Source organism: Ciconia boyciana, chromosome 3 (genome assembly GCF_034638445.1).
Source record: "Ciconia boyciana chromosome 3, ASM3463844v1, whole genome shotgun sequence".
Lineage (NCBI taxonomy): Eukaryota > Metazoa > Chordata > Aves > Ciconiiformes > Ciconiidae > Ciconia > Ciconia boyciana.
The window spans coordinates 58,936,554-58,948,364 of record NC_132936.1 but is presented as its reverse complement, the minus strand read 5'-3'; the positions used below and the strand labels follow the sequence as shown (position 1 = coordinate 58,948,364).

The 11,811-nt window shown below is 36.9% G+C and overlaps 1 protein-coding gene across 1 annotated transcript in view; it reads left to right on the top strand.

The window, feature by feature from the left end:
• Nucleotides 1-11,811, top strand: part of TRDN (triadin) — a 201,736-nt gene that overhangs the window by 49,688 nt on the left and 140,237 nt on the right. Inside the window, exon 11 of the mRNA XM_072857718.1 lies at nucleotides 2,787-2,846. Coding sequence (XP_072713819.1) covers nucleotides 2,787-2,846 — 60 coding nt within the window. The remainder of the gene's footprint in view (nucleotides 1-2,786; nucleotides 2,847-11,811) is intronic.

The following is an 11,811-nucleotide window of genomic DNA, read 5'->3' as shown; positions in this document are numbered from 1 at the left end:
ATCTCCCAGGGTAAATCACATGAGGTCCAGTGACAGAAATATCTATGACCATTTTGATCAATAAGAATCTAGTCCCAAACTTTGACGTGATTTATTAGTACTCAGATGAATATTTGTGCCAGTATTACAGAGTTATAAGGTGAAAACTATAGTGCGAAATTCTCTTTTTAACAAGAGGGTTTAAATTAAAATGAATTTTTAGCCATGAAGAGACATTTAGAAAATCATATTCATTTAAAATTCCTTAGGTTTCAATCTTTGCTGATTGGCAGAATTCCCATGAGCTTGAAGGGGATGTTACAGTGCACCTTTTTTTTTCATATACAGTAGAAATGCTATTTTTGTTATTCAGAGTTTAACATTCTGCCTTCAATTTTTTTTATAAATCCTGGTTTTCAGGGATTGAGTTACTAAAGAAATTCTATGATGAGAAGATTAATACAAAATCTTTCTTCTCGGGTACAATCAAGATTAAGACTTTTTTAAAAAAGTTTATTCAAATTACATTTCCACCAAAAAACCCAAAACAAACAAAAACACCAAAAAACAACCCAAACAAAAAAAAAAACACAACCCAAACACCCACAATCTATTTTAATCCTGGTCTATATTACTGTGTTTAAAAAATTGATTATTTTAATATCAATGAAATGGTGTGAGCTGCTAGGCCCCCAGGCTATGTCTATGTCATAACTTAAATAGAATCAGCACAGGCTTGTGCTCTGTCCTGTGATTATCCATACAGCTTATGTCCTCAACAGAGTTTTGTCCCATGCCATCTAGCAGTCTTTTGTACAATGACCCAAAGCTGTCCAGGGCCTCTTCCCAATGGACAGCATGGATGAAGGCAGATTGTTTTGGCAAAAGAGGGGTAAGGAAAATGCAGCCTTGGGGGCAAGAGCTGTGCCCTGCCATTTGCTTTCTGGACCAAAGAATTGGCATCGGTCCATTTTATGTATTACTACTCACTGAGGCACTATTTGCAAGTGCATTGAAGTCAATGCAAACACTTTGCTGACTTCAGTGGCTTTAGATGGGCTTCCTGAGAGTACAGATTTGTACATACTTGTTTTCTCACACATACGCTGCTACTTTTTTCAGAAAATTAGCACATAGACTTAGGGCAGATATTGCAGCCAAATTGTTTAGATTCCTTAAGGATGGAATCCAAAGCTGGAGCCAGACAGAATGATAAATTTGAATTCCTAAATATGAAAGTAGAAACTATTATGAATAGTAATTAAAAGTTTTAAAAGCAGTGTTTATAGCCACAGCCTTGTGCACGTCCTGAAAGGTTTGCCCCAGGTTCTACAATACTGACTAGTATTACCCTTGCTGCCTCAGTAACAGGAAACAGCTGCATGGGTTCCTATAGACTAGTAGAAACAATTGGATATTTGCTGAGCTTGTAAACCCTTTCCTAATTTCTGCAACTGCGTTAGGAAATCATGACTTGAAAGCTGCAGTCCTCCACCTAAGGACTTCTATGGCAGTCAACATAACAGAGCAGCAATCACACAAAATGCTCAGCATCAACTAACACTGATGCTCCAGTGAACTATGTAAGAAAGCAAATAATACAATGAGTGTTATATACTTGGGAACATCATTTTGCATTTAAATGTAACAGTTATGACATTTTTGAAATTTTAAGTATACCAAAGTCTCCGTAATTTTGTTTTTAAGTTGGTAAAGAGAAAGTAAGCGGCTTTGTAGGTGAGTAGGAGAGAGATGCAACAGGAGGTGGAGAGAGGAAGAGACGTAACTTCTGTAGCCTAGGAACTGTGCTAGAACAGTCTAGGACAGATGGATGAATATGCTTAACTCAAGGACAGTTAGGAACTAACTTCGCTAACCAGAGCTGGCATTTAGTCATCAACATTAACTTTCAAAGATAATGTCCCTTAGAGTCCAGTGGGGCAACATGCTTTTTTCTGGCCAACTGGAGAATCCAGCAATAATATTGCAATTCTTTTGCACTGTTACAACTGGTAACTTTTCTTCACCACTCTTAATATTAGAAACTCTGCTTATGTATAGGAGAAATCAATAGACAATCAACATTTCTGAAATCAGTGTTTCATTTAGATTCAGAAGCCTTAATTTCTGAACAGCATAGTTTTGAGATATATATATATATATATATACAGATTTAATATATACATATATACATTTGTAAAAATTAGTGTTTGGAAAGTAATTCTGTAGTAAAATGATAAAATTCTGTGGAAAATCTCACTGCTACAGGAGCGTAAGTACACAGAGTTCTCTTCATATTCCCACTCTCTAAATGTACATATTGATTATACTGTTAAAACAATATTAACAAAATACTGTGATATAAAACTTTATTGAATTTTTCTATCACCTGGCTGCGACTATTTGAAATGGATCTTCAAGGATAAGAAAAATTCTTTGGAACTTGTGGCCAGGCAGCAGTTTCCACAGTACTTGTGTATGGGGTCAGGACGTATGCCAAAACTGAGGCTGCGCACTGCTGACCTGGGGTGCGCGCTGCGCCCTGCTGGCCCAGAAGAAGAGCTGGCAGCTCTGGGGCATTGGTAGCTCTGAAGTTCTTGGCTGAGAGGCTTGAATTAGATCTGGAAAATAAATTGTATCTTTCTGAACATGTGAATTACTTGAAGGCCAGGAAAAAAACCCAAACATATAAGTAAGGCTATCCCTGAAATGTGTCTTTGCACTGCCAAGCTTTATCTTCACCGTTAAATAGAAACATTCTAAATTTGCTTTCTTCATTACTCTTTTTTTCCTTTTTGCTCTGTTAGATCAATATGCATTCTGTCGCTATGTGATTGACATGTTTGCGCAAGGGGATTTTTATCCAGGTACTTTCCTACATCATTGAACTCTGTTCTAATATTCTTCTGTTTCCCTGAGAGTTTCTGCTCCTTTATGTATTAAAAGTGTGTTTTGTATTGTTGAAAGGTCTCACAAGTGCAACAAAGAGTGTGCAAATAGTTTTAATAAAGCATAAGAGCTAATGGCTGTATTATTAAAGCTTTTAATTTTCTGTCTACAGTGCATGAATTAAAATTAAGGTTATGTTAAAAGTAGAGTCAAAGGAAAGCTATAGAAATTGCTAAAATTTTCCATGCTTTTTTTGGCTGAGATGCAAGAGGAAGGAGCTTATTGTTAATAGCTTATTGGTTTTTTTCCCCACAAATAGCAAGCCTTAACCCCAGAATGCTTCAAAAATAGAATTGCCATTGCTGTTCTTAGTATATAAAATATTTTAGCTGATCCATCACTTCTGTGCTTTGTCTCCTCTCTTCCCACATCTCCATGCTCATCTATTCTAACACAGACACTTAATTCTTACCCAAAAAAAGAAGCTAGAGCTACTGATGATAACTGAGCATCATCTCATAATATTAAGTTGATCTACCCTGACCTTATTTAATGGACACTCTTCCTTCTGAAATCCAGACCAAGAGGACATACTATAGAGATGACATAATCCTAGGAATGATAAGCAATGATATTTATGAAAAGAGTCAAGGATAGAATATTTAAGGACACACTAAGCCTTACAAGCTTTGTTTAGTCAGTTGTTTGCTCAAGAAGCTCTCCACTGGCACTTCTCTGAATTGGATGTGTTTTCTTATCTCTGCCTTGTGTCTTGGGTCCTCTCTTGACATGCCCAGGTCCAGTCAGAGCTGGGAAGTCCTAAGGATGTAGCTGAGAAACAAAGACTCTCAAAATGGAGAGAGGGAGGACACAGATTTTTGTGGAGGGAAAATGAACAAGCTTGGGATTTTGGAGGGAGAGGATTTGGCCTGTTCTTAAAGGGTGACATAGAGAAAAAGGGGGTGCCATTAAAAGAGAACAAAGTATTATATCACCTCTAGGACTTTTAAAGACCACCAGTTATAAACAGAGGGACTGGTCTAGGCTAAGAGTGGGAGAAAGGTTAGCAAAACCTTCCAGAGACCTTCAGTTATGCTTTGATTTAAAAAATAACCCCCTGTACCAGCTGTGATTCACCCGGTTTCTGTCTTTACACAGATGTACCATTAATAAATCACAACAAAAAGACTTGCATGGAGATCTTCAAGATCTCTCTTATAGTTCTCCTGACATTTGCAAGCAGCTTTGACACTTTTCAGAGCCCTTTTTCGCAGATGGCTCCCTGGGCTGTTTGACACTCTCCTAAGGCAGAGCAGACATACTGTAGGAGGGGAGTTTTGGAGAAGATTGCTCTTCAGTTTTGACCTTTCCAGCTACAAGGAAACTGGGAAGACCATGAAGGGGAGCAGGGAGATAGAGGGCGAAGTCTGTAATGACTTGAATTTCAGAAGATAAAAGACACAGCTGTCTGCTCTTGCCTCCCAATGTTTGTCTTGTGTCATTTCAGTGGGCTATGACAGAGTTGTGCTAAGAAACAGCTGAAAAATGTTCAATGGTCATTGGGTGGTCAGCTGGCCTTACAGGTGAACAACTAGGGTGACAGCGTGAGGCCCCAGAAAGTGGAAATAAGTCATAAAGCAGCTTAAATCATCTGATTTATAGGTGAAAAGGAAGAGGACAGCCCCTTAACTTAGGGGTCTCCAAAAGTCCACCCGTGGCTCCACCTGTCAAGCAACTGCTTTTTGACCCGCTAAGTCATTTGTCGACATCTGAAGTTAAATGCTGTGAATGGTTGTTGTGATGGAGCCTGATACATTTTTGTGGGAGGTAAAATAAAGCATTGCCTTCAAAACAAGCTTTAGTCAGCCCACAAGATGTGAAAGGCAATGCTGAAACATCCAGACCATGTCTCTGAGAAGCAAGGTAAAGGCCAGGTACACCCAGCTTTGTGCTTTTTATAGAAATCATTGAGGAGAGTGCCACCAAACACTGCTCAGTTAGTGTTTGTTACTGCCTTTCTCCGGCAACGTGCTCATTTCACACTGGCCTTTGTGAACTGAAATATTACTGTAATTCATTTTCTTGAATAGATAGATGTGGGGAAAACACCAGCACACTAAGTCCCTTTAATAACTCTAATATCCAATTAGCTTTAAAATCTGCTATATTTTATCCTTTTATAGGTTTATATATTTTATGGTAAATTACATCGTCCAAACAAACAGATCCGAGTGCAATTCAGCTAAGGAATTTAATTACAGTCACCCTGACGCTGCCATACTTTCAAACCAGGAATCATTTCTGTCAATCCCAATATTGCCATTAGTGAAGGAGAAAAAACACATCTTTCTCATAGAAAATTCCTTCACATAGGTATATTGGCTTTTTGTAGGATTGTTTACACCAAATATGAATTTCCGTCTTCTTGAGCTTATAAGAGCAGTATCCCACTCATTAGATTCCTTAGGCACAATATATGGATTTATAATGTCAGTAATAACAATACCATTCAGTATTTATTCTTTGATAGTATTTTTGAAATATTTGTATTATTGAAAAATTCGTATTCATTACTGGCAACATTAGATTATTTTAGGTTTATATAAATTTTGTGCAAGAATTTATAGCAAAGTAGACCACTTAAGATGGCATTTTATAATGATGAAATAATTAAAAGTAAAACTTAGATCCTTGGGTTTCATTTATTAGATACACTTTTCAAAATACATCAATTAATACATTTTGACAGTCGTCTGAACAATCTATTGGAGGTCAGTTAATGCTCTGTGTTGATTTTAACAAATGAGGCTGAAATGTTGTTCATTTACTCAAAGTTTTGTCATGTTACTGCAGACTTAGCTTTAAAAAATTAATGAAATGTATGTAAACTGTACACAGCGAATTCATAGGAAGCCATAGAAGGGAGAATTCTTGCTAAGCTACTTCATGAAGCATTAGCTAGTTTTCTCTGGCCAACATTTGTCCCTGATACTGACTAATTTCATGTAATCCTTCTGTAAATTGCAATAACTATATCAATATCAGTTAACATCAGAGACTTCTATTTTACTTTTTATAAAATAAAAGTATCTGAGGTTCTCAGCCCTTTACAACTCAGCTCTGAGTTTTAGCCATAAACTCAGATTGGTTTTGCTAAACCAGATGTCCATCTCATGAATATCATGACTGCAACAGTGACCTACCCTGGATTCTACTGAGACATTTATAGATAGCCCTCTTGAGGTCTACTGTATACAGTATAAAAAAATTGCTTTCTGATTTTATCTGATGAAGTATGGAGCTTGAGAATATTTTTTACTTTCTGTCTAACATGCATGTGATAAGTAACAATTTCTCAGAGGGACTGCTGAACCACCTTTCCTCCAAAGGATAGATTTTCTGATCTTATTTATCCCTGGATTACATTTTCTCAGCCAAGTACAGGCAGTACTGTCTCAGCATTAACAAATTGCTCTGTCCAAATTGCTTTGTACTCCTTTTGGCTGCCTGTAAATGAAGAATTAATATGCACTTCTTCCAGGGTTAATTTTCCAAGTTTTACTTTTAAAACTTTAAAACCTAAAGAGGAAAGCTTGTTTTTCAAGAGATGCTGGGACACATTGGTTCTGACTGGCACCTCTGTTCTTCTACTGGCACTGGTATTTCTGAGGTCCAAGGTAGCCTTTCTGATACAGAAGGCCACTGACTTTCTTCTGTCCAGTTTCATGGATATAGTCTATTCCATGTATTTGATAATTTATTTGATATTCCTGAATTTTTTTCTGAGTAATATTTCTAGTGTTCTTATTCATATTTTTATATTTTCTTTGGTAGGAGAAAAGGTTCTAATTTAGTAGAAACCTTTAACTTGATTTCCATAACTATTTTTTTGCCCTTAGAGAGTTTGAAAACCTCACCCATGTGGATGGATTTCAGGGACACTAGTTGGTCACTCTTTTAGCATGTAGCACATGCTTCTCTAAGTTAACTGGATCTGCTCTATTTTTCCCACCTCTGACATACTCCTGTTTTACCACTCCTCCCCTGCTTCCCCTGCAATGTTTGCCAGCTTGCTATACATTTGCATTTTCCAAACTACTCTGGCAGATCAAGGATTTGTTCCAATGGAATGCCTTTTTTATTTTGCAGCTACCTAAAGTGGATTCTTGCATGTCCGTTTTTTTGCATGCCCACCTCAGCATGTGGTTGTGCATGCTGCATACTGCTGAATTAGGAGTGATAAGCATCTCTTGCGTATTTGGTCGTAATGTGGAACCCTTGTTTCCCTCAGGTATACTGTATATTTATGGTCAGATTTTGTTTTCATTTTAATCACTCGGAAGTTTATCTTACGTGCATAGTTTTACTGTGTTCTAGTTTTGGTTAAACAACTTGCATTTCACAGTACACTGGACTCACTACTGGATGACCTTTACAGTTACCTAACTGACAACAAAGACAGTGGGAGCACAGATGTGATATTATTGTCAATTTAGCCTATCTAAAATCTTTGCACTGAAGCACCCAATTACCCTATGGAGCTTATACCACTACATGACTGTTCCAAATAATAGCTAGACTGCAAAGGAATGTGGCCATACCATTTCCTTTCATCAGTTTACCCTCGTCTGTTTATTGTGTATTTCCATGCCAGGGTCTAAAAGCCAAAGTGATGTAGACGATTTTGCTAATCTTACACTGTTGAAAAAATATTTGCCTTGGAGAAATTCATCAGGATTTCTGACACATTTACATGGCAAGAGTGTATCCTACAGGGTAAAACAATCATCCCACCTTCTCATTAAAAAATCATCGAAGACTCACCCTTTGCACATATGCTCATGAAAAAAGAAAAAAAATAAAATAACAAACATAGACAGTTAAGAAATTAAGACAAATTGTAGTGAGAGTCCATAGGGAACCCTAGAGTCTGCTTGGTCCCAGAAAGAAGTGACAGACTGAATGTCCTTCATGTCTACAACGTTCTTCCAAGGCTTGTCTCTTCTCTTCCATTGTCAAGAAGTATTCAGTCAAAGAGCAGGAATTATTGTTATTGCACAATGTGGTAAGAGAATTCCAAGACACTGGATATGTTACTTGCCATTTAATATCCAAAAAGATTTATGGAGGTACTGGTATAAAAGTACATCAATATTGCAAGATCATGGAGTATATTACTGCAAAAAACCTGAGAGAATTAAGTGCCTAATTTTGAAAGTGAAAATGCCTGTATTTGCTGTGGGTGGGCTGTAGCACTGGAGTTGAACACTTGCCCTCTGCTGTTCAGATAGCAAAACGCTTTAGGCTCTTGAACTATTTTTAAGTGTCACTCCTACTTGATTAAAGACTAGAATGTGTTGTGGATATATAAATGACAGGGTGTAACTTTTCACCTTGTTACATTATATTTACATGGGGACAACTCTGATACCAGTGTAGTTTCTCTGGGGATATATTTCATGCAGGGTAATAAAAAAATCAGTCATAATAAATAAGAAAGTAGCATGTTATTTGCTTCTTGTTTGGAGAAATTCAGCATAACAAAATGTGGACTGAGTTACAGGCTTTCACATCTGAGAGAGAATGCTAGACAATATTATTTTTTTTCTATGGAGAGATGCTTTCTGATGCTACCTACTCAATAGCCCTCTGCCCTACAATAGAAAACAAGCAAACCAGATATTTGTTTTAGTGAAATGCTAAAGGGAGAGTTTGGGAGCTGTGAAACTTTTCCAGTTTTACTTTTTAAACAGGAAAGGTATGTAAGAACTAACATGTCTTGTCCCTCTGAGGGCAGTACTGTACCCCAAAATTTGCAGACACTCATCTGGATTCATCTTCAGAGTTGATGATAGTTAATTGTCAGTTTATAAAAGAGTTGTTCATGTGATGAAACACTTGTCGACACATTTGTTTCTGCTGATGACATAAATGGAGATGATTGAACGACAGAAGCATTTATTCCTCTAGTAATCTCCTGGGAGAGTTCTGAATACTTTTCAAACAGTCTGAAAGGAAAGAAGTAATGAAGAGTAATTTAAAATATATGTATGAGAAACTGAAAATGAAGTTTTAATTCTTAAAAAAAATCTAACTAATTTATTAATGTGCAATCCTTACAATAGTTTTAGCTGTCATTTGGAGTCTAAATATTGCTTCTTTACATTTCTATTCAGTTATGTAAAACTATGAGAAGACATCCACTGATGTCATTTTAATGAGGTTCTTGTCTATGACTCCCCTCTCACCCCAAAAGCTGTGTCTATTTGGTCAAACTCTGAAATGACATTGATCTCTTAATGGGGACTTTATCAGCACACAATCCTGATGCCATCCCACAGAGGCAAAACAGCTATCCATTATTCCCTGTTTATATCATCCCACCATGAATCAGAGCCAGATGCTGGCACGCAAAGCTGCATCTGTCAACACTCTTATGGCACTTTATTGTAACTTTGCCAAAAAAATTTAAAACGACTTTCACTCTCTCAGAAGCAGCTACCCAGGGAATGCGTGGTATTCTGCTTCCGTAGAGAGAAACAGATCTCTTTCTTTGATAGTTCACTGCAAGCCACTCTGAGGAGTCAGAATTATGTGATACAAAAGAAAGACAAAACCTTTGCTCATGTAAATTAGTCTGAATCCTGGATTTTAATGGAAATAAACCAATCTAATCTATGAAGGCAGAGAGACTAGACTAACAAAAGTATTCTCACACTTGCATTATATTTTATTACTACTATTTCATATTATAACCATTTCATACAGTTCAGTAATCAAGTTTCAAAATCAAGTGTAATTTCAAAAGATTCATCAACAATGTCTGAAAAAAGCTAGATATGTTGTAGAGGATCATCGAAAGACTCAACCACTTTAGTTTTGAAAAGTAAGCTATTTAGAAAGTAAAGGCAGAAGTTAAATGCAAAAAAAAAAAAAAAAAAAAAAAAAGAGCTAATAATAACCAAACTGAGTTTCATATTAAAAAGGTAAAAATAAGTTTAAGCAGTGACCTTGTAAAATAGTTATTACATTTAATGACTCATTGTCATCCCTGATTTCCAGTTAGAATTATTACAACAAATACTGATGGCATTTCAAGTAGGTTAAAAAATGGAAGCATTATAGAGCTACACAACCCTTCTTCAGTACTTAATATCGTCAGAAGTAAATTCAATATGAAAAATATTTGCAGAAAATTATTTAAGCCAAAAGTAGTTTTATCCATATTTTTGAGGCATAGTTCGCAAGGAAACAATTTAGAAACCTAAAAACCATAAGTTCCAAATGTCAGCCTATAAGAGCATATGTTTCTTTCTTAGAGCTTGGATGGCTTCGAGTATGGGGAAAAACACAATTCCCAAAAGGAAGCACCTCCTTTTCAAGCCTAGATTTATTAGCTTTTAAAAATCATTATATTGCAAAGGAACCCAGGCAATGATTATGTATATTGCAGATTTTGCTGACAGTATTTCTATTTGGAACACACATAGGATTAGTTACTTAAAGGGATGGGATACAATTGTCGATAGAGCTGAGATTACGTTATAAGCAATGTGGGTCAAAAAAACTATCACTGAAGTCAGCTACATATAGCTCTGACGAACTTCAGCTGGTAGGGTTCAAAACTTGCCATAACAGATTATTCTTCCAGTAAAGATGATTAGTTTAGGCAAAATATTTCAGCCATTTCCAACACTTAGAGAGATTATTTTGTGTTGACCATTTAAAATTTGTCTCCTTCAGTCCCTCCCTTTCAAATGTTCTAATTGTTCCTAAACTAGCGAAAAGTGGGACTCGCTAAAAGACTTGACTTATTTGTTTCACAGGTTGGAACATCTGCTCAGCAACATGCTGTTAGCAAATAGCATAGTCAAAAAAGGTTTAGGATTATCTACATGAACCCACATATGTACCCCTTGGTTCTGTCATTTTCTAATGTTGGAGAGCAAGCTTGACCTGTAGAAAGATTTCGGTGTTGTAACACTGAGCACTACAGAATCTGCATTTTAAACACTTATCAACCTAATAGTCTCTGAAGACCTTAACCAACTGCTTAATCTCCTCACACAATGGCTGGGAAGCTATAAAGACCATCGTGGAGTTGCTTAAGCCAACCAAGCCAGCCAACTACATCTTAAATGCCAACCATTTCAGGAAACTAGGAACTTACATGGGTTACAAGCGAACATCTGTCTTTGACGAGACATGACAACCCACAATCTTCTCCTTCAGTTAGTTGTATAAGCCCAGGTTATATATCTCTAAAATATATATATTTCTGAAATTATAAGTGAGCTAATGAATTCATTACCTTTAGAATATACTCCTGAAACTGTCTTAAGGAAGTTAACCACCACACAACGAGTGTCTCTCAACTTTAGTAGAAGAGCAAGTAGCTGAGACCTATGCCAATGTACCTTTAAATACCTCCTGACGCTGCATACAGTGAAACATCATGAAGAAGGAAAAATGTATACTGAAGGGCTTCCAGTTTTCTTCTGAATTTTTCATTAACAAGGCAAAACCTATAGCTCCATTATGGGACTGAGAGAAGTTACTCTCCTCATCCAAATATAGATTCTTTGTTGTCTCTGCTGGAAACTGATGAAGCTCAGTTTTAACAACAGAAACAGTACCCGGTCACCATACCGCACAGATAAGAAGAGCATAGACAGGATCTACAAATGCTTTGACGATATATATTCCATCATGAAGGATTTCCAGCTTAGCAATAATTCTTCACCTCTTCAGCTGTGAGAACATGCAATGTAGAGGACAAAAGAGTGTTCAGCTGTGGCCTAAGCAGCATGTGTTCCCCCTGCCTTGCTTACGTCCACTTCCTTCTGCATCTAGTCCGCAGCCACTGTGACAGTTAGCTGTGGCAGGTCCATTCCTTTTGCCATTCTCTGTCCAGGCACTTCTTTCTTTTGCCACCCACTTTCT